The following is a 26,815-nucleotide window of genomic DNA, read 5'->3' as shown; positions in this document are numbered from 1 at the left end:
CTGATCCAAAACCCAGAACTGGAACGAGGGATGGGGGGTGTGGAATGACAGGTCCCTCTACCAAACCTACCTGCCATTCCATATAAACCCAGGCCCGGCAAGATTTAAATAACAACTCAGCAGCATATTGCTGTTGAGAAACTGATCCATCCTGGACTTACCATCTCACACTGTGTAGCAACCTAGGTGAGATGTACACCCCCTCAACCACTTCTCCAGTGACATGTCTACATATCCCCCCCCTCTTTTTCAGACCGGAGGGCTGAGCCTTTTGTCCCCACAGACAACTCACCCTTGACAATGCGTCAGCATTTGCCTGTAATTTCCCTGGCCTGTGTTCCACAGTGAAATTAAAGTTTTGTAAGGACAGAAACCATCTAGTCACTCTTGCATTTCTCTCCTTGTTTAACTTCATCCATGTTAGGGGGGCATGGTCTGTCACCAACTTGAATTTCCTGCCTAGCAAGTAATACTTTAAAGATTCTAGGGCCCACTTCACTGCCAAACATTCTCGCTCCACAATGGCATAATTTTTCTCGGCCGGGGTTAATTTTCTACTCAAGTACGTCACCGGATGCTCCTCACCATTCACTACTTGTGAGAGTACTGCACCTAAGCCTGTGTTAGAGGCATCTGTCTGGACCAGAAATTCTCGCCTGAAATCGGGGGTGACTAACACAGGTGGTTGGCACAAGGCAGACTTAAGGCTTTGGAAAGCCTTCTCGGCCTCTGGGGTCCACGTGACCATTGCTGTCTTTCCGCCCTTTGTCAAGTCAGTTAGTGGAGCAGCAACTGAGGCAAAGTTCGGCACAAATCTACGGTAATAACCCGTAATACCCAGGAAAGCTCTAACCTGTTTCCTTGTCAGGGGTCTAGGCCAATTCTGTATTGCCTCAATTTTATTTAGCTGTGGCCTAACCAATCCTCTTCCAACAATGTAGCCCAGATATTTGGCCTCTTCTAGGGCTAGAGCACACTTCTCGGCATTTATGGTCAACCCTGCATCACTTATGGCATCCAACACGGCCTGTACCTTACAGAGGTGACTTTCCCAATCAGGGCTAAAAATGACCACATCATCGAGGTAGGCGGCTGAGTAATCACGATGTGGTCGCAGGATCAAGTCCATCAACCTCTGGAAAGTTGCAGGCGCCCCATGTAACCCGAATGGCATCACTACATACTGGAATAGCCCATCAGGGGTGGAGAATGCAGTTTTCTTTTTAGCCTCGCCAGAAAGTGGAATCTGCCAATAGCCCTTTGTGAGATCGAGGGTGGTTATGTACCTGGCGTTACCTAACTTCTCAATCAACTCATCTACCCTGGGCATAGGATAAGCATCGAACTTGGAGACCTCATTCAACTTTCTGAAATCGTTACAGAACCTCCAAGTTCCATTGGGCTTTGGGATTAGCACAATCGGGCTGGACCATTCACTCTGTGACACCTCAATTACCCCCAGATCAAGCATACGTTTTACCTCGTCAGATACGGCTTTTCTACGTGCCTCCGGTATCCTATAGGGCTTTAGGTTTACTCTGCTTCTAGGCTCAGTTTCAATGTGATGATGGATGAGGTGGGTACGCCCTGGGAGGTCAGAGAACTTGTTTTTGTTTTTCTGTAAAAATTCCAGAGCCTCCTGTTTCTGTGACACTGATAGAGCATCGCCTACCTTGACTGGAGGGATTGGTGGTGACAAATTATTAACAGTATTTGTCGCCACCAAGGATTCCCTGTCTTTCCAGGGCTTGATCAAGTTTATGTGATAAACTTGGAAAGGCTTCCTTCTACCTGGTTGGTGCACCTTGTAGTTCACCTCACTGATCTTTTCAACAATTTCATAAGGACCTTGCCACTTCGCTAAGAATTTACTCTCAACAGTGGGGACTAGTACAAGAACCCTATCGCCTGGGTTGAATGTCCTGATTCTTGCGGATCGGTTGTAAATTCTACTTTGGGCCTCTTGAGCTCTCTGGAGGTGTTCCCTTACCAGGGGCATTACAGTGGCTATACGGTCCTGCATTTGTGCTACATGCTCAATAACACTCTTGTATGGGGTGGACTCACTCTCCCATGTTTCTTTTGCAATGTCCAGTAGACCCCTAGGGTGACGACCATAGACCAACTCGAATGGTGAGAACCCTGTGGACGCTTGGGGCACTTCCCTAATAGCAAACATGAGGTAGGGTAATAAATGATCCCAGTCACGACCATCTTTTGCCACCACTTTCTTCAACATATGTTTCAAAGTTTTATTAAATCTCTCCACCAATCCGTCCGTCTGGGGGTGGTATACAGAGGTACGGATGTGTGAGACTTTAAATAGTTTACATAATTCCTTCATCAGTTTTGACATAAATGGTGTGCCTTGGTCAGTTAGGATTTCTTTGGGGATCCCAGTCCTAGAGAACATATAAAACAACTCACGTGCAATTGTTTTAGATGCAGTGTTTCTTAAGGGTACAGCCTCAGGATAGCGGGTCGCATAATCTATGACTACCAAAATATACTGGTGTCCTCTAGCTGACTTTACCACGGGACCCACTAAATCCATGGCAATACGCTCAAAAGGCACCTCTATAATAGGGAGCGAAACCAAAGGACTGAGAAAATGTGACACTGGGGCACTAACCTGACATGTGGGGCACGACTCGCAGTATTTTTTAATGTCATCATATATCGCCGGCCAAAAAAACCTCTGGAGAACCCTCTCTCGCGTTTTGTCAGTCCCCAAGTGTCCCCCAAGAACATGGTTATGTGCCATGTCAAGCACCTGACGCCGGTACGGCTTAGGTACCAGAAGCTGTTCCACAATCTCATCCTTAATCTTATTGACTCTATAGAAAAGATCATTAGTCACCGAAAAATGTGGAAACCTTTTTTCAGCATCTGGTTCCTGAGGTACCCCATTCATTACAGCAACCTGCTCTCTCGCATTTTTGAGAGTGGGGTCCTGTAATTGTGCAGCCCCAAAATTATCCCTAGACACCTCTAAGTCTAGTATATTTTGCTCAGTGGGAGGAGCCTCCTCCTCCCCAGCCAGGACCTGTAAAGGAAAACAATCATTTTCATCCTGCATACTTTTATCATTCACAGTGGACAAGGCAACCCCCTTAGAGGTATCCTCACTCCTTTTGGGGATTTTTCTTTTTTCCCAGAGAGCCCAGAATAATGGAAAATCACGCCCCAATATTACATTATGCATGAGGTTTTTAACCACACCCACTTCATATTGTACGGTGCCTTGTTCAGTCCCGACTTTAGCCAGCACTATAGGGTACACTTTTGTATCACCATGTATGCACACAACACTCATATGCTTTTTAGACTCTAAGTCCCCAGCCACCAGGCTAGCATGCACCAAGGTTACGAGGCTTCCCGAGTCCATTAACGCCTCAACGGGAAGGTCATTGATGGTAATATTGCAGATTTGCGGTTCAGTCTCTAGTCCAGGAACTGCAGCACAAGATGGTTCCGCAAACAGCGACTGACGCCGGCTAGCGCCACACTCCATGGGTTCAGTGGTAAGAGGGCAATGGGCCGACACGTGTCCCGCCTCATGGCATCTCCAACACTGGATAGGGCCTGGTCTCTTTGGCAAGGAGTCCTTTTCAGAGCCCCTTAGCCACCCGGGACCATCACCAGTCTTTTGTCCCTGAGACACCATTTGAGCCCTTTTCCCTCCATCAGCACCCCTCCACACTCCCCCAATAGATGGAAGTCTCTTACCAGCTGACGGCACAGATCTGGTGCTCCGGGGAGGTGAAGATGCTGCAGGAACATCACGGAGGTAGTCCTCAGTCGCCTGGAACCTCTCCACAAGGTTGACAAGTTCGTTTGCGTTCTTATGATCACCTTGTCCCACCCAGCGTTGCAGGTCAGTAGGAAGCGCTCGGAGGTAGCGATCCATCATGACCTTCTCTAGGATTTGTGCAGGAGTAGAAGTGTCTGGCTCCAACCACTTTCTTGCCAAATGGATTAGGTCATACATCTGGGACCTCGCTGATTTGTCCAGACTGTAGCTCCAGTTGCGTACCCTCCGGGCACGGACTGCAGTAGTAACTCCTAGTCGGGCAAGTATCTCCTCTTTTAGCCGAGTATAGTCCTTAACCTCTTGCTCACTGAGGTCATAGTAGGCCTTTTGAGGTTCACCTGTTAAATAGGGCGCAATTACCTCTGCCCACTCAGCGGCTGGTAACTTCTCTCGCTCAGCCACGCGCTCAAATACTGTTAGATAGGCTTCAACATCGTCCTCAGCAGTCATCTTTTGCAGCGCTTTCTGCACAGTCCTTCTCCCAAAAAAAATCTCTGGAGCGGCTCCCATCACTGTGGGTGGATTAGCAACCACAGGCGCCTCTCGATTTGCTATCAGGTGCTCGATAAGTTGTTGTTGTGCAGCCATGGACTGTTCATGTCGTCTATTGGCCTCTATCTGAGCCTGCTGTTGTTGCAAACTCACTTGCATAAACTGCTTCAGCATCTCCTCCATGTTGCTGGACTGTTCTTGGAGTGTAGTTGCAGCTTTCACCCAGGACATCAGCAGCTGTAGCCAAGTCTGTCCACACCGTTGCCCCTAGCAACCGTGTTGCCCGCATTCTCCACCAATTGTAAGGGATCTTCCCGGGGTAGGGTGTGTTTGGACACAGTTCACAGCAGACTTGGACTTTATAAAGTAGAACTTGGCGTTTATTCGTGGTACAAACAGTCCAACAAACAAAGTATACAGCAACACCGTGCTTCTTGTGTATAACAGGCACAAAATAATAACAAAAACAAAACAACCTAGCCCGGCTGGGCGCTTACTAACAGGTTCTTCTCACCTATCTGACACTTATAAACACAGCGTCTTTCGCCTGGATATCGCAGGGTGGATTTTAGCTCCAGCACTGGCTGTGCTTGCAGCTTCCTCAAACACACAGACTGTTCGTTTCCCTGGCTGAGAGCAATCACCTGCAGGCCCGCAGAGCCTTTACCTTCCCAGGCTAATTAGGATCAAAGCTCACCTGATCCAAAACCCAGAACTGGAACGAGGGATGGGGGGTGTGGAATGACAGGTCCCTCTACCAAACCTACCTGCCATTCCATATAAACCCAGGCCCGGCAAGATTTAAATAACAACTCAGCAGCATATTGCTGTTGAGAAACTGATCCATCCTGGACTTACCATCTCACACTGTGTAGCAACCTAGGTGAGATGTACACCCCCTCAACCACTTCTCCAGTGACATGTCTACATAATATATATATATATATATATATATATATATATATATATATATATATATATATATATATATATATATATGTGATCCTGCACTTCTGGGTAACAGGCACGAGTGTACACTGCCAGCGGATCGCTCACGCTGTGATTATTCACAGCTGGAACTGATAGGCGGGTACCACAGACTCAATGTGAACAAGGCAGATTGTTTTCCTATCACAAGGGAAGAAATGGATCCTGTGTTCCTGCAAAGCAAGGATATGGATCCATGTCTTTTCCTACAGGAGGAAAAACCAGCTAGGCACACACTTAGACCTTTGATCGCCCCTGATATTTAACCCCTGCCCTGTCAGTGTCATTAATACAGAGACTGTATTAGTTTCACTGGTTCCCATAAAACTGTCAAATTGTCACTTAGTGTCCGATTGTCCGCCACGATATTGCAATCCCATTATAAGTCACTGATCACAGCCATTACTAGTAAAATAAATAAATAAAAATATCCTATAGTTTGTAGACACCATAACTTTTGTGCAATCCAACCAATATATGATTATTTGGATTTTTTTAACAAAAATATGTAGCAGAATATATATTGACCTACGGTACATTTATTAAGAAATTCGATTTTTGATTTTTTTTTATTGGATATCTTTTATAGCAGAAAGTAAAAATGTTATTTTATTTCTTTTTTTAAATTGTTGTTGTTTTTTTGTTTATATCGCAAAAAAATAAAAAAATGCAGCTATCATCAAATACCAAAGAAAAGCGCTATTTGTGGGGAAAAAAAGACATACATTTTATTTGGGTACAGTGTCGCATGACTGCACAATTGTCAGTTACATTCGCGTAGTGCCCTATTGCAAAAAATGGCCTGGTCAGGAAGGGGAGTAAATCTTCCAGACAGTTGGCCACCATAATTGTGCCAGCTTTGTTGCCACTTTACATTTCGTCTGTTTGAAGTGCTTTGAAGACCTTCGAATACTACAGAGGCATGCCAAGTGCTAGCTTTTAGTCTTCTACTATAAAAGGTCTAACCCTGCAGATTAGCTTTGAGACATTTCCATTAATTCACTTACTTATAAATGGAATTTTGCATTTCTGAGCCATAACAGATTATGTCCTTCAATCTGTTTCACCTAGAATTATAATCAAGTGATTTATTTCACCTCTACCATTGGAAGTATCACTCTCTGACTTTACTAGCCAATAAAATGATGCAAAGTGCTTAATACTGTGTTTCCATGGCAAGGCACCCATACCAAGCATTACGCTTGCCATCAGCTCTGTGACGAGGAGTAATTTGTGGCCTCTGATTAATAGACTTTTCTATATTGCAGTTAGGTGAAAGCCTCTGCAGTTGCTATTAAATCATTTTTTTTTAGCAGGAGGCATCTCTTTCATTGAATATGATACTGGACACGATGGTATTGAATTAATAGACAGCACCTGAGCATCATGCCATTGAATTTCACACCTTCAAAGCTAGTAGAAAACGTTTTCATCGAAACAATGCGCTTTTACATTTTTTAAAGGAGTTTATATTTTCAACATCTATCTTTTGCTTTGAACTCCTCTGAGCAATCAGTGGAGCTACTACAAATTTTCCTTGTAAAACATAATAAGACCTTGGTAAAAATTCACTCAAACGTAATTTCCTTACAGGATGTCACGGGGTTGAGGTTGCTTAGAAAACAAGGTCAAACTGTGTTCACTTTTAATACCCAATTATTTGTAAGGGATATTAAAAAAGCATTCACCTTTAAGGGTGAACATTTACAGTTACATAGTTACAGTTGGTAAAATTGATTAAGGGCACAAGACCATCCTGCAGAGTGTGTGTGTGTGGGGGTGTGCATGGTTTTGTATGTGTCATTACCATTATCTATGTGCCTGTACATTGCAATAACTAATGCCGCATACACATGACCGGACTTTCCGGCAGACTAGGTCCGACGGTCTTCCCGACAGACTTTCGGGGGAGTTCCGACGGACTTTCCGAACGAATGGACTTGGCCACACACAAACGGACTTAGACCCCTTTCACACCAGGGCGTTTTGCAGGCACTAGAGCGTTAGACATAGCGCCTTCAATCCGCCCTAAAAAAGCTGCACCATTGTTTGTAGTGTGAAAGCCCGAGGGCTTTCACACTACAGCGATGCGCTGGCAGGATGTCAAGAAAAGTCATGCCAGCAGCTTCTTTGGAGCAGTGAAGGAGCGGTGTGTTTACCGCTCCTCCACCGCTGCTCCCCATTGAAATCAATGAGGCAGCGCTGTACTAACGCCGGCAAAACGCCGCTATTGCGGTGCATTGCCGGCGGTTTTAACCCTTTCTCAGCCGCTAGCGGGGGTAAAAGCACCCCACTAGCGGCCGAAATGTGCCGCAAATCCGGCGGTAAAACGCGCTAAAAATATCGCCGGTTTACCGCCCACGCTATGGGCGGTGTGGTGTGAAAGGGGTTTAAGTCCGTTCATTTTGAACGTGATGACATAAACGGGACTAAACAAGGGAGTTCAATAGCCAGTAGCCAATAACTTCTCCTGCGTCGTATTTGGTCCGTCGGACCAGCACACAGACGAACGGTTTTCCCTATTTTAGTTCGTCGGAATTTAGTCCATCTGATAGATTTGAAACATGTTCTATATTTAGGTGTGTCTGATTTTTTTTCCGAAAAACTATTAGACTAGCCCACACACAATTGGTTTGTCCGATGGTCTAATCCCTTTGGGCCTAGTCTGCCGGAAAGTCCGGTCGTGTGTATGTGGCATAAAAAATGCATCTAAATGTTTTTCAAATTCATCTATACTCCCTGCTGAAACCACCAACTGTAGAAGGGAGTTCCACATCCTTACCACTCTTACAGTAAATAACCCCTTATGTAGATTAACCACTTAAAGAACAGGCCCTTTTCTGATATCTCTTTTTTACAAGTAAAAATCAGTATTTTTTGCTACAAAATTACTTAGAACCCCCAAACATTTTATATATATATATATATATATATATATATATATATATATATATATATATATATATAGCAGAGATCCTATAGAATGCATTAAGATAAAAACTCTTTGCCTTTGTAACAGCTTTAAGTGTGCTCCTAGGGAGTGTTTTCTAACTGTGTGGGGGATGGCTTAACTGGAGGAAAACAGAGATCTCACAAGAACACAAGATCTCCATCTTCCTCTCTGCCAGGACAGTAAATTTACCCCAGCAGGAACACAATAGGGTATGTGTCACTGATGCATGCACTGTCACAGCTCAACTTCCTTGTGGCCTCCTCAATTGGTGACAATGCAGTGCATGTATCCTTAATGATCAGCCATTGGTGTGGGAAAAAAAAGACGAGACACCCTGAGCCTGTCGTTGTGCTGTACTGGCACAGGTACTCATTGATGGCCCTCTGCTGCATGTATAGCCGCTGCAGCATTCCAAATGTTGAGTTCCACCTGGTGGGCATGTCACAAATAAGGCGGTTTGTGGGCAAGTGGAATTGCCACTGAATTTCAGTCAACTGAGCACTGGCTGTATATGACTGCCTGAAATGGCTACATAGTGTTCTGGCCTGCTTTAGTACATCTTGCAACCCTGGGTACGTACTTGGGAAACGCTGCACCACCAAATTGTGGACATGTGCCAGGCATGGCACATGTGTCAACTTTCCCTGTCTAAGGGCGGACAGGAGGTTTGAGCCATTGTCCGACACCACCATTCCTGGCTCCAGCTGGTGTGGTGTGAACCACGTCTGGGCCTGTCCCTGCAGAGCTGCAAGAATCTCTGATCCGATTTGGTTCCTGTCCCCTAAACACACCAGCTGAAGCCCTGCATGGCACCTTTTAGCCTGACTCTAGGAATAGCCCTTTGAATGCTTAAGGGGTACCTGATGTTCATAGGACAATTCTGCAGAGGAAGACATGGAGGTGGCAGAGGAGGAGGGGGTAGAACTCACAGGCCTGGCATCATCACCACCAGCTGTATGGAGACGTAGGGACACAACAAGCTTCAGCACTGAGCCCTATCCTGCATCCTTTTGAGTTGGAAGCAGCGTTACCCAGTGTGCTTTGAATGAAATATATTGTCCCTGCCCATGCTTGCTGCACCACGTGTCAGCAGTAAGGTGTATTTTACAGCTGACTGCCTTGCCCAACAATGCCATTCCCTTCCACATGATGGTAGGAAGATGGAACAGCCTTATGTGAAAAGTTGTGGTACAACACATTGTGTGAATTCACGGAAGGGGGCAGAATCCACCAGACTGAAAGGCAGAAGTTGGAGAGCTAAAAGCTTTGAGAAGCTTGCATTCAGATGCTGGGCATGTGGATGGCAGGGCCTGTATTTGTTTTTTTTTTTGCTGCAGCAGATGGGACAGAGAAATTTGCTGGCTACAGTCTACAGCTGGTGGTGTTCTGCTGGTAGATATGCTGCTAGGACCTGGGACACCCTGTGCTATACCATCATACCTGTCAGTGGAGGCTGCTGAGAGATAATGACTCAGTATCACAGGGGCAGACTGAAGTGGGTAAGGAGGAGGGACAGATTTGTGCCCCTTTTGTGTGGCTTTTAGGTGCTCTTGCGGGCTGAATGGTTGGACGTTAAATGCCTTGTTAAGCATGTGGTGCATGTGGCTACAGTCTACAGCTGGTGGTGTGCTGCTGGTAGATGTGCTGCTAGGACCTGGGACACCCTGTGCTATACCATCATACCTGTCAGTGGAGGCTGCTGAGAGGTAATGACTCAGTATCACAGGGACAGATTTGTGCCCCTTTTGTGTGGCTTTTAGGTGCTCTTGCGGGCTAAATGGTTGGACGTTAAATGCCTTGTTAAGCATGTGGTATCCAAATGGTTGGTGTTTTTGCCACATTTGATGTGCCTGAGACACAGTTTGCAGATAGCAACAGTGCAATCTCCTGCAGATGTGCCGAAAAAGGCCCAGACAGCTGAGCTTTGGGGAGTGGGCTGGGAGATAACAGCTGCAGAATGTGATGGAATAGGGTGGCTACTCTTTCTTGATGTGGGCTTCCTTGGGGTTTTGCCGCCTCACCTTCCGTTTCCTCCTCTGCTCTATCTGGCACCCACGTCTCATCAGTGACCTCTTTATCATCATCTCCATCTCCTCCATCTTCATCATTACCACTGGAGACAACATGGCAATACGCTGCGGCTAAGGGAACATGAATGCCAATTTGTCTACCAGTGTTCCTCCCTCTCTGTAGGCTCATGTTCCTGTCATCCCCAGCCTCAGAACCAACATCTGAATCCAGTAATGACTGGGCATCATCAAGGATCAAGTGGCTGACAATGTGGTCAAATAACTCAGCTGACTCCTCAATGGCTGATGTTGGGGCTGTGGCAGGAATAGATGTGGACAAGGAGGCAGGTTTATCCACTGTGGCAACTGCAGGGGACTGCACACTTGTCTCTGCTTGTGTGGCAGAGGATGAGGAGGATGAGAAAGGTTTAGTAAGCCAGTCCAACATCTCCTCTGCATGCTGTGGCTGGATAGCACGGGCAAACTCACTAAACAGAGGAAATGATGCCCTGCCTGAGGAGTGACCACCACGTCCACCTTTGCCTGTGGACACATTTGTTGCTGTCCCTCTTACAGTGCCAAGGGAATGTCTGCCTCTCCTTGTTGTCCTTCCAAACATTATTGGGATGAAGGGGGTGAAGAAGTTTAAATCAGTACGTAGATGCACTTTAATCAATGTAAAGAGCTGTTATGTGCACTGTAATTTGAGTACTCAAGCTATACAGACACACTCCATGGATATACTATAATGTACTACAATATAATGCACCAAACATACAGTGATACACAGAACTATATGGCATTAAACTGGCAGTAACGCACGCAAAACAATATGGCGTTAAACTGGCAGTAACGCACACAGAACTATATGGCGTTAAACTGTCAGTAACGCACACAGAGCTATATGGCGTTAAACTGGCAGTAACACACGCAAAACTATATGGTGTTAAACTGGCAGTAATGCATACAGAAGTAAATGCTGTTAAACTGGCAGTAATGCATACAGAAGTAAATGACGTTAAACTGGCAGCAAGGCACAAAACTATATGCCGTTAAATTGACAGTAACGCACACAAAATGATATGGCGTTAAACTGGTAGTAACGCACAGAGAAATAAATGGCGTTAAACTGGCACTAACACACACAAAAGTAAATGGCATTAAACTGGCAGTAAGACACACAAAAGTAAATGGCATTAAACTGGCAGTAATGCAATCAAATAGATGGCATTAATGCAATCGAATACACTGACACTATCTGAACTGTTCCTACTCTAGCTATACACTAATGTAAAGATTACTGACTTGGACTCACTACACTACACTGAAACTATCTGAACTGTCCCTACTCTAGTTGCACACTATGCAAAACTGAATGATGGTCCTTCCTCACTACACTCACACTATCCCTAGACTGACACTAAACTAATATTCTATACTGACAATTGAAGAAAAATAGCACAGTATAACACACTAATAGCACTGAACAGAGCCCTGTTCTATCTCTCTCCACGCAGAAATCACACTGAAAATGGCTGCCATTGAAAGGAGACTTTCATACTGTGGGGCAGGAATGAGTGACGATTGGATAAAGTCATGATGACAGTGTCCAATCATTACTCTGACAGTGCTCTGTGCCTTGATTGGCTGAAGCTTTTACTGCTTCAGCCAATCAGGGCTTGCAATTCACTGTTCAGCGCAGCAATGCATGGTGGTCAGTCCGGGGGGGGGGGGGCGAACAAATGACCAAATGACCCTTTTGTTCAGCTGTTTGTCGAACATCCGAACAGCGAACGTTATGCGCGGGCTGAACCTTCGCCCATCCCTACTCCTTAAGTGGTTAAGCCCAGAACAGGCTTAACCATGATGTCATTGGGTTTTCTTCTGTAAATCAAGATTACATTTTTTATTTAACTAATTGAATATGCTGATCTTGTATATTCTTCAGCCATGGAGGAGGTGCTATACCTCAGGCATGCACATGGTTCAGTGGTCAGTGAAATACAAAAGCAGTGAATGTGCCGTATGTCCTTACTGCACATTAACAAATGGTAGAATATTCCAGTAAATTGAATAAACCACATATACTGTTCAAATAAGATCTCAGTCCGACTGATCTCATGTGAAGTAATGAATGACTGGACAAGATGTGTATGCCTTTCCAATTGTAATTCCAATCTTTAAATGGCTATTTGTAGCTCTCAGCTTGCTTTCTACTTGCAGCACAGCGTATAGCACTTTCTAAAACACATATATGAATGAACCATGTCTCGTAAACATGGACTGCGGCAATGTGTTTTCTTACTGCTGACAAAAGCAGTTTGTTTTGTTTGCTAAATGCATAGTACAGCTTGCTCAGTGCAATTTCAATCTGCTCCTTCTCTGAGAAATGGGTTTCTGATGGGTGAAAGGCGACATAAAAGAAAAAAAAAAGTGTTGACACTTTGTCATAAAGAGATTTTTGATTTATTATGCGGTATGTCTTTGGTAATATCTCAGCATGTTCCCTCTGATTTTTGTATAGTTTTTAGAGAGTGTTTGTTTGTATGAAATACTCCAGCTACATCTTGTTAGGAGGTTGAGAGGAACCCTAGGGATATCTGGAAGCAAATCGGCAATGAGAATTTTTCTGGTTAGGTTTGTGGACTTTACAAATGCATTTCTGTTAAGCAGTGACATATTTATCACCACTGTACTACTAAAACTTCACATCCCCATTGCTATGTGAAAAAATAAAAATAAATCACCATATAAGCAGCAATGGTAATATTATGATTACATCTCTGTATATATCAATATATAAATAAATATAAAAAAAAAAAAAAAAAAAATATATATATATATATATATATATATATATATATACACACAAGTAATATATATATATATATATATATATATATATATATATATATATATATATATATATATATATATATATATATATATATATATATATATATATATATATATATATATATATATATATATATATATATATATATACAAGTAATATATATATATATGTAACACTAAACCCGAAGGAGCTCCTGGTTATTTTTGGGCTTACCATTACCTTCCGCTGCTCCTTGTTGCACATCTAGGGGATGTCCCATGGTAGGTGAGCCAGTAACTTGAGACTGACAATAGATCCAATTGAATGGATTTTATTTGCAAACTTCAACCTTTGAACAGTCTTTTAACTAGAGATCAGATGGTTGGACAGGAATTCGGGTACTCTCAATGTCAAAGTCTATAAATGTTAAGGAACTTGCTTACTTTGACTGCATCATAGATAATAGCCATTCGCAGCTGGATGAACACTCAGGTTGGACAGTCCCTCTCTCACAAGGCCTAGCAGCCAACAAAATGCTTCACTCAGGAACAAAGTCTTTGTCACAGACATTGCAGAACACGTAGGAAACCAAGCTGTAGAACACTTGTAGGATACCTGGATCTTTCTGCCTACTTGGCGATATCCCCAAGACCGGATTCTCTCGGTTACTTCAGCCCTTCCAGGCTCTTGTTAAGAAAACCCCCATACGTGGTGTTCTTCTAAAGCATTGATATGCAATTAGCGGACCTCCAGCTGTTGCTAAACTACAAGCCCCATCATGCCTCTGCCTCTAACTGTCATGCTTGTGGCTCTAAGAGTCTTGCTATGCCTTATGGCAATTGTAGTTCTGCAACAGCTGGAGGTCCGCTAATTGCATATCCCGGTTCTAAAGGGCTCTCCCCTGGAGTGCTCAAAGTTCAATGAGTCTCTCCCGGACCGGAGACGACACCCATCCACCTCAGAATCCTCCTCTAGTTTCCATGCCTTGGGCTAGCCAGCTCCGAGGCATCAAAGTTGGGTGGAACCGCACCCCAGGCCATAGCCTTTCTGGGGGCTGGTCAGGAGGACCAGGACCATGTAATCAGCACTTCATACTGGACCGGAACCCCAAACCAAGTGACGGCCGTATCTTAAATATCCCCTCCAGAGGGCACAGTGAGAGGGTCACTCCCACTGACCTGGCTCAGAGAGAGAGAGTAATTCAAGCGCCTGACCAGACCATAGTTCCACACCTGCCACCAGAGACAGTGCCCCCTGTGGCTAGGTTGAACGTCTCACAGTCCAGTCAGACTGACACAGAAGTCAAATTTAGACAAATAGACCCAAACCAAACTGTAGTTTGGGTAAACTGTTAACTTTGAAAAACATAGCGCATGCTCTTCAGGAGCCTGGCGCTACACATGCAAGGGATGCAAGGACAAGTATGTAAACCCCTTGGTATTAATGGGTTTTCTGTAGTAGTTTGATAAACACAATGGGGGTTATTTACAAAAGTCAAATCGACTTTGCACTTTCAGTGCACTTGAAAGTGCACTTGGAAGTAAAGTCGCTGTAGATCCAAGGGGGACATGCAAGGAAAATAAAAAACAGCATTTTAGCTTGCACATAACAAAATCAGCAGAGCTACCACTCATTTCAGATGTACCCCTTAGATTGAGAGTGACTGCACTTCCAAGTGCACTTTCAGTGCAGAGTGGATTTGCCTTTTGTAAATAACCCCCAATGTGCTTAAAGGGGTTGTAAAGGCAGAAGGTTTTTTATCTTAATGCATTCTATGCACCTCAGCCCCCCTAATACTTACCTGAGGTCCCTCTCTGTCCAGCCATATCCATGACTGTCTCAGCTATCCGATATTCTCATGATTGGCTGAGACACAGCAGTAGCTCCTGTCAATCAGCGTCAGCTAACCAATCAGGGGAGTGAGGGGGCTGGGCTGGGGTTCCGTGTCTGAATGGACACAGGGACCAGTGACCCAGATCAGGTGCCCCATAGCAAGCTGCTTGCTGTGGGGGCACTGAATAGGAGGGAGGGGCCAGGATCACAGACGAGGGACCCAAGGAGAGCAGGATCCGGGCTGTTCTGTGCAAATCCACTGCAACAGGGAAGGTAAGTATAACACGTTTGTTATTTTTACAGGAAAAAAAACAAGACTTTACTTTACTTTTCACTTTAAAGTGGTTGTTAGAGAAGGTTTTTTTAACATTCTTTTTATACATTCTATGCATGCAGGTAATCAAACTTCTGAGTGAAGCTTCCCTCCCAGTTCCCCCGTATACTTATCTGAACCCGATCTCAATCCAGAAATTGAGATCGATGCCAGGTAAGTATAGGGAGGGGGCTCTCTCAGCTCTCTCACTCCTTTATGGCTTAGAGACAGCATTAGGATCCACTGGCTGCCACTGCTGTCAATCACAGCATGTGCTCTGTGTGTTTTATGGACACACTAGGCTCGCTTAGGAGCAAGCATGCACAAGTGTACCCATAACAAGCGGCTTGCTGTGGGGGCATTTGTTGGGAGGAGGAGCCATGAGCACTGGAGGAGGACCCCAGAAGGGGATTTGGCTGCTCTGTGCAAAACCATTGCACAGAGCAGGTAAGTATAGCATGTTTGTCAATAAAAAAAAAATAATAATGTATGCAATCACTTTAAGCTGATAACACACAAACAATTCTAATTATTATTATTATTATTAGTATTATTATATTATCATGCAATATTTATAAAGCGCCAACAGTTTACACAGCTCTTTACAACATAAGGGCAGACAGTATAATTACAATACTATTTAATACAGTAAGAAAAAGAGAGCCCTGCTTGTTAGAACTTGCAATCTCTGAGGAAATTAATAGTGTCTTTATTTTAACACACCCATTAAACATTCATGGGATGGAAAAAGTAAAAAAAGTAAGTGAACCTATCTACTAATTACTTCAATGAAAGTTAATTGGAGTCAGAAGTTTGCACACTAGGAGTCCAGATATTGAAATAAGTTTAGAGCTACTTATGGTTTTAATGTGGTTTAGAGCTACTTGTAAAGTAGCTGATCTGCATAAGGAAGGGAAGGGTTACATTTTGCAGCGTTTAGGCATATATCAGGGAACAGGAAAACTGTCTATAAACATAAACAGTTTAGTACTGTGACTACTCTTCCTATAAGTAGGTGCCCAGCCAAGATGACTCCCAGGACACGCAGACTCCTCAGTTAGGTAAAGAAGAACCCACAAGTAACAGCTAATGACTGGAACCGGCGAACATCCCTTAGTATTTGAACAGGCAGGGTGTCCATTGAAGAACGCCATGGAGAAAGCCACTGCTCTCCAAAGAAGTTTGCCAAAAAAAAACTTGGCAAACCACAAAGCTACTGGGAAAATGTTTTGTGGACTGATGAAACAAAAGCTGAATTGTTCAGAAATACTTGTGACTATGTATGACATAAAAAGGGCACAGTTTACCAACATCAAACATCATGCCTGCCAACAGTGAAGTATGGTGGAAGGAACATCATGATTTGATCTTGCTTTGCTGACTTAGGGCCTGGACCACTTGCCATCATTGGAAATGGGGGGGGGGGGGATTCATTTGTAATTTTACCAAAATATCCTACAGGATAATGTCCACCAGCAGAAGCTTAGTAGAAGCTGGGTGATGTAGCATCAAAGTAAATACATCATAGACTGGATTCAGAAAACAATGCACCTTTTGGAGTGGACCAGTGAGTCAGAGCCCAGACCTTAACCCATTCGAGATGCTAAGGAATGACCTTAAGAGAGATGTTCACACCAGACATCGTACAAATGTGTCTAAACTCAAGTAGTTTTTAAAGGGGGAATGACCAAAAATTCTCCCCGAACGTTATGTAGGTCTGATTCAGAGCAATGATTTGTTTGAAGTCATTGCTGCTAAAGGTGTTTCAAACAGCTAATAACTCTAAAGATTCAATTACTTTTTCCTTCAGCTCTGTGAATGTTTAATGGGTGTCTTTGATAAACACATAAGAAATTAGAATTGTTTGTGTTATCAGCTTAAAGCAAAGTTCCATCCAAAAGTGGAACTTCCACTTATCTGATTCCCCCCCCCCCTTCTGATTGTCAGGAAATGTTCAATATCTGTCTTTAGGCGTGCAGTACTGAGGTCCACCAGCAGGTGTCTCCTGTCAGTTTTGAGCTGTCAGGAGAGCTTTTCCCTGCTGATGTTATATCATCTTTGGGCTGCAGTACTGGCGTCAACCAGCGGATGGATCCTGGCAGTATGGAGCAGGCAGCACCTCCTGCATTCAGATGTCACTTGAGGCCAATCACAGGCCTATAAATAGCTGGCAAGCACTCATATGTTTGCCTTGGTATTTTCCTTGTGCCCTGACCTGCTGCTTGTGATCCTGAGCCTGATTCTGAACCTGTTCCTGCGCCCTGAACCTGTGACCTGTTCCTGCGCCCTGAACCTGTGACCCGTGGTTCTGATCCTGTTTCCCTGTCCTGGTCCCTACCCTGTCCCAGCTGTTACCATCATCCCTGTCCTGCAGTCTGATCTGTCCATCCTCTCCCTGTCCTGTGTTCCTTACCCCATCTGCTGATCTCCCCGTGTATGACCTTGGCCTGGCTTGTATCTCTGATTCTGGACTGCCCTTGTTTATCTACCGATCCTCTGTGCATGACCCTAGCCTGCCTATCGTTTACGATCCTGGTATTTCCCATTTATTGTACATATCTGTCTGTTGTTGTTTGGGGGTCTCTGTTGGTTGATTTATTGCACTGTGTGGTTGTATTTATATTATTCACTTTCCTCAATAAATCATTATATTTCACTTATACACGTTTGGGTTTCCTCTGTTGCAGTCCACACAGTTCTGGTCTTATCCGATACTTAACACTGATGCCACATTTGACACCTTTTGAGGGGGAGTGGGTACTTGTTTTTTACAGGTACCCTGTCCCTACTTCAGGGAGACTGGGCTGTGGTCAAGTACGACAGCAGCTCGGCCCCCCTCCTCCTCCCTCCCCTTCTGCCGGGCCAGTGAGAGAGCACAGTGCGCTTCGCATATGCTCAGTAGCGACCGGGCCGTGAAGCCAAAAGGCTACACTGCTGGGTTCCCTTACCAGCAATGGCAGCAGCAGCACCCGATGTAAACATTGGCTGCGGTGCCCACATTTATGGACTCCAGGACAGGTAAGTGTCCTAGTGTTAAAAGTCAGCAGCTACAGTATGTATACTTAAACATTTTAAAGGGGGGGGGGGGCAGAAATTCTCTTTAAGCACATTGTATGTGTCTATTGTTGTGACTTAGGTGCATGCACAGAAATAACAGAAATAACACAGGTCCTGCTAGTAAACATGAACAGACCCCATGGCATTTGTGCACATGCCCAAATTCCCACAAACTGTCTCCTGAAGGCATGAAGGAAAAAAAGCGTCCATGTGCTGTTCTTACCACAGCCCCCCTAATACTCACTCAATCCAGCAATGTACACAGGAGCCTTGGCTGTCCCGGGTCTCTCTCTCTCCATTGGCTGAGAAAGAAGCAGGAGCCATTGGCTCCCACTGCAGTCGATCACAGCAAGTGAGCCAGTGAGGTCGGAGCAGGGGTGGGTTCAAGCTGCTGCTTTTGTGTCTTATGGATGCATAAAAAGGGTCGCTGGAGCGAGCACAAACCAGTGCCATCATAGCAAGAGGCTTTCTATTGGAGGCATTGATAAAACGGGAGGAGCCAAGAGCACAGGTCGGGGAAGAAGGGGATTGGGGCTGCTCTGTGCAAAATCATTGCATAGAGCAGGTACGTGTGCCATGTTTGCTATTTAAAAAAAAAAAAAACTATTGAGCCCTTATTATCACTTTAAAGGCTAACTAAACCCAAAAATAAAAATTGCATGTGTTGTAGCTTACCCACTTTTGGATATAAGGCTGCATTCATTTTCATAGGTTCATAGTTGGTAAGGTTGAATAAAAAAAACAGTCCATCTAGTTCAACCTATGTGGGTGTGTGTATGTATATTTATGTCTCTACCACTTCCCATATCCCTTTATATCTTGTCGGTCTTGAAATTAGCTCCCTTGTGATGTCAATCGACCCAGCATGCCCCTATTGGTGTCATCACAAGGGGACGGGGTCACCCGCTGATGTCATCGAGTGACTCTGCCCCTTAGCTGTTGGGGTGGCAGGCATCATCATTGATGTTGGATATACATCAGGGAGATTTTTTTTTCTATTTTTTAATAAAGGAATTGTCAAAAACTAGTGTTATTTCTTTATTCCTTTTTACGCTTTTTTGGTGAATGGGTTGAGGTGCATGTACCCCATACTCTTTAACTTGGGGGGGGGATCTTATGGGCTTCCAGATTTCGATAAACCACCACCCGCAGACCCCCACAACCACCACCCAAATTTGCAGGGAAGAGGCCCTTGTCCCCATCAACATGGGGACTAGGTGCTTTGGGGTGGTTTGGGGAAGCTCGCTAGTCTCCCCCCTTTCCTGGCCTGCCGGGCTGCATGCTTGAATGGATTGCATGGATTTTAAGGGGGACCCCATGCATTTTTTATAAATCCGTAGACTACAAGACCTGAAGGGCCTGGTTTGGATTGGGGGGGACCCAACTTTTTTCCCTCCAGAATTTTCTATTGCCAGCCTTCTTTTGTTTACATTTCAGCTCTCAGCAAGGAAGCTTGCTGACAGCTGATGAGTCATCGGTTGTTAAGGACGTGGCGGCTGACTTTCTGGCCCGCTTGTTAACAACCAGCTATTCTTCACAGAGAATTGGAATCAGTCCATCATTTTTCGACCGATCTGAATACAAATCATTTTGAAAATTTGGAATTTGTTAGAAAATGAATAAACAAAATTAAATGAAACAAATTTCAACTAAATTTGTTACTATTTCATTCGAAGAAGCGGGTACATACGAATCTCGAAATAACCAAAATTTCACCCAAATTTATATTCGCACCAAACGAATTACACATGTCTACCTATTGTTGCTAGGGTGAATCTACTGTTGCTTGGGGATATATTGTTGTGGGGGTTCTATTGTTGCTGAGGGGTCTATTGTGCTGCACAAATCATTGTACTGCTTTTCTTGATATCACTAGCAAATTCCATACAAATTACTTAACACCACAAAATGATACTTAGTTCTGTATTCTATAAAAGGGGCAGTAGGTAGTGGTTGGAACCAAGAACAGTGCTCAGAGGTGGGTAGGGGCGGAGACAAGGGTGACTCAAAAGAGGGGAGTACCTGCACCTTTTGTCTGAGAAAAAATCCCTGAATACATACAAGCATCTCCTACATATTGCAAGTTTAACCTCATCCAAGTAAATTTTGTCTTGTTCCATCCCTCTAAATTATATTAAGGGCTGAAATGGCAGGGGTAACCAAACTTGTATAAAGGTTGTTAAAATTAGCACTTATTCGATAAAGCTGATAGGAGTAATAAAGTGTGATATTTATTTCCCAAAACTGACAGTTGCAGCATTTGTCAATAATAAAAGTCAATAATTGTTTGGTCACAGTGACAGATTCTGCCTGACCTCAGCATCATTTAATGTGGATTAATGGCTTAATCCTTACGGTAATAGCAGCAAAGAGATGCAACAAAATTGAGAAATACACGCCGTTCTTCCACATATTCTTTTTCTTAATCAACTTTACTCCGTAGACTGATGTGCGCTCAAGATGCAGATTTTCATTCACCTGATGTATTCACCCCAGACATTCTCCATTTCCATTTCATTTAGATCTAAAGGTTGTCTTCCAAGAAAATCTATCAAGGTTAAATAAAAATAAAGAAAAATGGGCAGGGAACATAGCTAAGTGTTTACACGATGATACACATTCATAAGGGTTAATTCTTTGTCAGTGGAAAGAAAAAAAATAAATACAGTTTTACATTCCGGCTTTGTCAACTGTGAAAAACACAATCTAGGCTAAAATCTATTTTATTTTACGCTTACACATATAGCTCACAGCTGTCTGGATTTTGACACATTGGAGAACCTATTTCTCATAATAAAAGTATTAGGAAAGCAGTCCCTCCCAACTAATTAATATTGTGTAATCGTGTACAAAACGTATTATGCATCTTATTATGAGTATAATATATATATATATATACAGTATATCTATAGCCACTTGCCGCCCACCCGCAATGTACTATGGATGGGCAGCAACTGTAGGCAAATTGACGTACTGGTATATCGATGCCTACCTGGTTCAGGGCTTGCCCCCTGGGTGGCTCATGTTACCGGAGCCTGTCAGCAGGTCCCAGCCAATGATTCACAGCTGGGACATGCTGATTGGCTTTGTACAATCACAGTTGAGAACTCTGCAGTGGCGGCTGGTGGTAATTTTTTTGGGGGGGGGCAAACAGTGCCCCGACAGCCACCCATGGGGTGAGGGATGGTGCGGGTTACCTGAGGCCAGTTACTTCACTAGGTATATGTAAGTGTTTACAACCACTTAAACGATAGATTTAAGGCCAAGGACATTCTTGTAGTTATTATATTATCTTTAACAAAAGTGCTATTTACTGCATCTCAGGTTTATATTGGTTTGTGTAAAAATGTATTATGGTCCTTTTACTTCAACAAACGTTGATGAACCCAGACCACAGTGGGGTTCTTCAAATTTACACAACTGCCAATATTATTCTATAAGGTACTTCATCTATACTAACTTTAAAAATTTTTTTGTACTTTTAGAGCCCATGGACCTGATGCCATGATCCTTGTTGATGGGCAGCCAAGACAGACTAAAGGAGACATGGGCCTGTCACAGATGCTAAATATTGCCACGCAGATTGCTTCAGGAATGGTTTATCTGGCATCTCAACATTTTGTACATCGAGACTTGGCCACCAGGAACTGCTTAGTGGGAGCAAGCCTGCAAGTTAAAATTGGAGACTTTGGCATGTCCAGAGATGTCTACAGTACAGACTACTACAGGGTAAGGGCACTTCTGGTGTTTATAGTTAGATTGAAGTGTATTCAACAAAGCAGTACAACACGGGTACGAAAGATTGTGTGATTGTTTCCATTTGCAGCCTAATCAATCATATTTTATTTTATTGAAAACATATTTCTTCCAAACCAATTTTTATTTGTTGCTTTGGGTTTGGAAACTTTGCATATGGCATAGTTCTTATAAATAAATCAAAATGTCTACCATATTATATAGAAGTGCTGTGCAAAAAAACACATGACCAGTTTTGAAATGAGTGGGGAAGGGATGTAACCCCTGTGATTTTTATTTGTGGTCAATTTTCCTACTGGGAAGTGATGGGAAATCTCTCCAATGGGGTCAAGGATACCAACACTTCACACATGTATTTATTAGTAATGCACCAAAATTTTGGCAGTGGAAACATATTGGCCGAAAAAACTGTGTTCTCTGCATATTGCTGATAGAGAAAAAAGTGCAGATAATGGCGCCCGAAGACGCATCATGATTTTGCTGCGATTTGATGTGATTTTACAACAGTGTTACTGTGCTTATGGTGTGTTTTTCATAGGTCACGTGACTCTACACAGGGGCGATTTGATTCGTTCTTGTTGCATTTTCAATGCAATTTAATGGGGAGGTGTTTTTTTGGTGCGTTTTCTTTTAACTGAACAAAAATGCAGCAAACAAGATTTTTTTTTTTTTTTTATTCAATAGTTTTTATTAAAGTTTAAATTTTTATCAAGACAAATGACAATGCAATTTAACGGGGAGGTGTTTTTTTGGTGCGTTTTCTTTTAACTGAACAAAAATGCAGCAAACAAGATTTTTTTTTTTTAATCAATAGTTTTTATTAAAGTTTAAATTTTTATCAAGACAAATGACAGAAATTATGACTACATAACAGATCAGTTACAGTATTTAGATACATACATAATAGTATCCAAAAATAATAAAAAATATAATATAAAGAAAACCATATTAATTATCTCAATTATAATAGGGATAATAAAGATAACGATCGGGAGGTTATTAATACATCCATTGTGGAGACAATACACAAAAGTAATATAAATATTATCTTCATATATTTATATACTGGCAATTCAAGTAATTCAAAGATGATGAACCTAAATATATTCCCGAACACCCCTATGGGTGCTAAACTGTGTTCGGGACAGTAATAGTAACCTGTCATTTAATAGATACAAAACAAAGATTAAAATATTAGAGCAGGTAAGTAATTTTTTAATTCAAGTTATCTAGGAACAAAGAACTCGTGCAATGTTTTGGGGACTAGCCCATTTTAACCATGGCTGCCATATTTTATGAGTATGTTCTTTTTTGTGAGCAAACAAGATTTTTAACACCACAACATAAGCATAGCTCACAACTGTCCCTGATTTCGAGTGACAGTCCCTGATTTGGAACAAAGTCCCTCTGTCCCTCATTCCTCCTCATTTGTCCCTCATTTCGGTCTGATCTAAATAATACTATATAAAATGCACTTTTTTTTTTTATCTTTCAATAAGTGTTTCCCAATGCTAAACCTCTTATCCAATTTCTAAATAGCTGCACTTGTAAATTTCCAAAGCCAGTATAAAGGAATAGTAGTGGCTAAAAAAACAATTGTAGGTTTACCTAATCATTTTTTGTATAATTCTCCTTCAAGGGGGCATGACAGGGGGTGTGTCCTATGCCTACATACTTTTGCTAATAGTTGTCCCTCGTTTCCATCTCAAAAAGTTGGGAGGTAAGCAACGGACCAGTGTGAAGACACATAGAATTTAAAGGGATGCATTTATTTTTAGCTTTTCTTGCGCTAAATGTGTTGATAGAGGCCGACAATATATTCCTATTCATTTAAATTCATGATATTAATTAAACATTCAAATATAATACAATTATATATAAAAATATATATTCTTAAAAGCTAACATTTTCGGTTTCAGTTTCGGACAAGTGCATTCCGAATTTTTGGTTTCAGCACCAAAATTACCATTCAGTGCACCTCTAGTATTTACTCTTTCCCAGAGTTGCATAGTAAATGCCTAAGCCCACACGGTCAGACATTCCGACGGAAAATGTCCGATCGGACCATGTTGTCGTATAATCCGACTGTCTGTGGGCTCCATCGGACTGTTTCCGTCGGAATATCCGACGGACAAAGTTTTAGAGCTGGGCTATAAAACTTTCCGACAACATGATCCGATCGGACTTTGTCCGATTGTGTGTAGAGAATTCCGATCAGACAAAGTGCCACGTATGCTCAGATCAAATTCCTAGATCAAAGCTATTGGCTACTAGCCTGAACGTAGTCCCGTCGTAATAAAATAACGTCATCACGTTATGTACGATCGGATTTTCCGACAACTTTGTCCGACCGTGTGTATGCAACACAAGTTTCGGACAAAATCCGTCGGACAAAATCCGACAGATTTTGTTGTCGGAATGTCCGACCGTGTGTACAAGGGCTAACAGACAAGTGTACAATTCATTCTTTAGTTTGTAGGACTTTGCAAAATTGAAAACTTTCATTTATGAATCAATGTTTCACCTATCTTTAGTGAATTTTATCTTGTTTTGATGAAAATTGCTATAGCTTGATATTATTACTTCTAGGCAATTCAGGGGTAATTGCTTGTTAAAAAAATCCTACAGGCGCAACCATCTAGAGCAATACATGGTCTCATCTTGTTCAAGAGCCAGATGACCTAGAGGTGATCTAACTAAGATTAATAAATATATTGATTTTCTTTAAGCCAACAAACTGTACAAATGGTTCAATGGTTATCACATATGGTGCACACTGTAGTGAGAAAGGTTATCAAGCAATTTATTATCAATATTATATTGTAAAATTCTGAATGGTTGTCTTGACTAACCACTTGATAACCAGGCCTTTTTCTGACATTTCTCACATACATGTAAAAATCAGCATTTTTGTGCTAGAAAAATACTTAGAACCCACAAACATTATATATTTTTTTATATGGGAAAATCTCCCCCAGTGGGGTTTTTCTCATTGGTAACTATGCCGTTCTATGATTATCCCTTGTGCACACGAGGGATCTTGTGCAGCAAGTATATCACTCACATTCATGTGTTTTTCCCATGATATAGTGGCTGTTTAAAAATTTTTATGTCACATGACATTTGTGCATCGTTTTTTTCGAACACATTTTTTTGGAAGAAATACACTTTAATGCATTCCAATTTGCAAAAATACAATATAATACTCAGTTGTTTAGTAAAATATTAAAGATGATGTTGCGCTGAGTAAATAGAAACAAAATATGTCATGCTTAAAAATTGTGCATGCCCATGGAATGGCGACAAACTACGTACATTATGTTATTTATAGGGGACGATTTAAAAGCCTTTGCAGGTTACCACTTTAGATTTACACAGTAGGTCTAGGATTATTGTTTTTGATCTGAAATTTGCGGCGGTACCTCACATGTGTGGTGTAATCACTGTTTACATACCGCTTACGTGTGTGTTCACACTCGCGGGGGGGGGGGTTAAAATAATTTTTGTTATATTTATTAATATTTTTTACACTGTATCTCTATTTTATTTTATTTTTTTATGATTTTAATTGATATCACAAGGACTGTAAACAACCCTTGTGATAGCAGTAGGCAGTGACGGGTCCCCAGATCTCTCCTCTGCCCTTAGATCATACCGAGATCAGTATGATACGATTCTTTTTTCAAACCAGCAAACAGTGAAACCAGAAGTGACAAAATAGTAGTCTCTTCCAGGTTTTTTAGGCCATAGAGACGATCAGGGATGTTTCAGTCCCCGGTCAGTTCTATTGTCAGCCAGCAAAACCAATGGCTGCAGTCTTGAGTTCATCGGTTGGACCACAGGAAGGCAGTGGAAGTAGATGGGAGTGGGGGGATCCCCTCCCGCTGCATGTAAAAGCAAGCTGCAGGCATCATCCTGGTATAACCACTTAAAGTCCCGCAACGTACGGTACATCGCCCGGTAGAGAGCTAATAGTATTCAAATTTGAAGGGATTGTAATGTCAGAAGATTTTTTATTTTAATTAATTCTATGCATTAAGATAAAAAGCCTTCTGTGTGTAACTGCCACCCTCAGCCCCCCTAATACTTAAATGAAACAAGAAAAGCTACTCCAGGTGAGTCTCTGGTAATCCCCACACACTAGTCAGGTGCTATCCCAGCTCACATGCTGTGCAACATAAACAAATAATTCCGGACATCTGCACTTCCAAAAATCCTTTTATTGAAGCTTCATATGACAAGTGGTTGACAGATGGAGCAGATGACAAAGATGTAATACTTACCTGAGCCCCATCTCTGTCCAGCAATGTCCACGAGTGTCTCAGCCATCCGGGACTCTCCCACCTGATTGGCTGAGACACAACAACAGTGTCATAGGCTCCCGCTGCTGTCAATCAACGTCAGGAGAGAGAGGGGCAGGGCCAAGCCACAGCACCGTGTCTGAATGGACACAGGGAGCAGAAGCTCGGCTTGGGTGCCCCCATAGCAAGCTGCTTGCTGTGGGGGCACTGAACAGGAGGAAGGGGCCAGGAGCACCATAGAGGCACCCAAGAAGAGGTGGATCTGGGCTGCTCTGTGCAAATACACTGCACAGAGCAAGTAAGTATGAAATGTTTGTTATTTTAATAGAAAAAAAAAAAAAGACTTTTACAATTAGTTTAAAGCAGACCTTCAGTATTTTCATCTTTCCATCTATTAAATCTTCTGCGTTTGTTGTTTTAACCTTGGATAGTAACATTTTTTTTTTGTCTGCCAGTAAATACCT

At 42.7% G+C, this 26,815-nt stretch overlaps 1 protein-coding gene across 4 annotated transcripts in view; it reads left to right on the top strand.

Moving 5' to 3' along the window:
- The window catches only part of NTRK3 (neurotrophic receptor tyrosine kinase 3), a 1,011,888-nt gene that overhangs the window by 935,023 nt on the left and 50,050 nt on the right, over positions 1-26,815 (top strand). For all 4 annotated transcript variants that reach the window (XM_077472645.1, XM_077472644.1, XM_077472642.1 and 1 more), the window contains one exon: positions 21,780-22,023. In XM_077472645.1, the coding sequence (XP_077328771.1) occupies positions 21,780-22,023 (244 nt within the window). The remainder of the gene's footprint in view (positions 1-21,779; positions 22,024-26,815) is intronic.

The sequence above is a fragment of the Lithobates pipiens genome, unplaced genomic scaffold (assembly GCF_037356315.1).
Source record: "Lithobates pipiens isolate NorthernLeopardFrog02 unplaced genomic scaffold, aLitPip1_a1.2 Scaffold_8, whole genome shotgun sequence".
Lineage (NCBI taxonomy): Eukaryota > Metazoa > Chordata > Amphibia > Anura > Ranidae > Lithobates > Lithobates pipiens.
The sequence above is the reverse complement of the archived record's forward strand: the minus strand, read 5'-3'. Positions and strand labels throughout refer to the sequence as shown.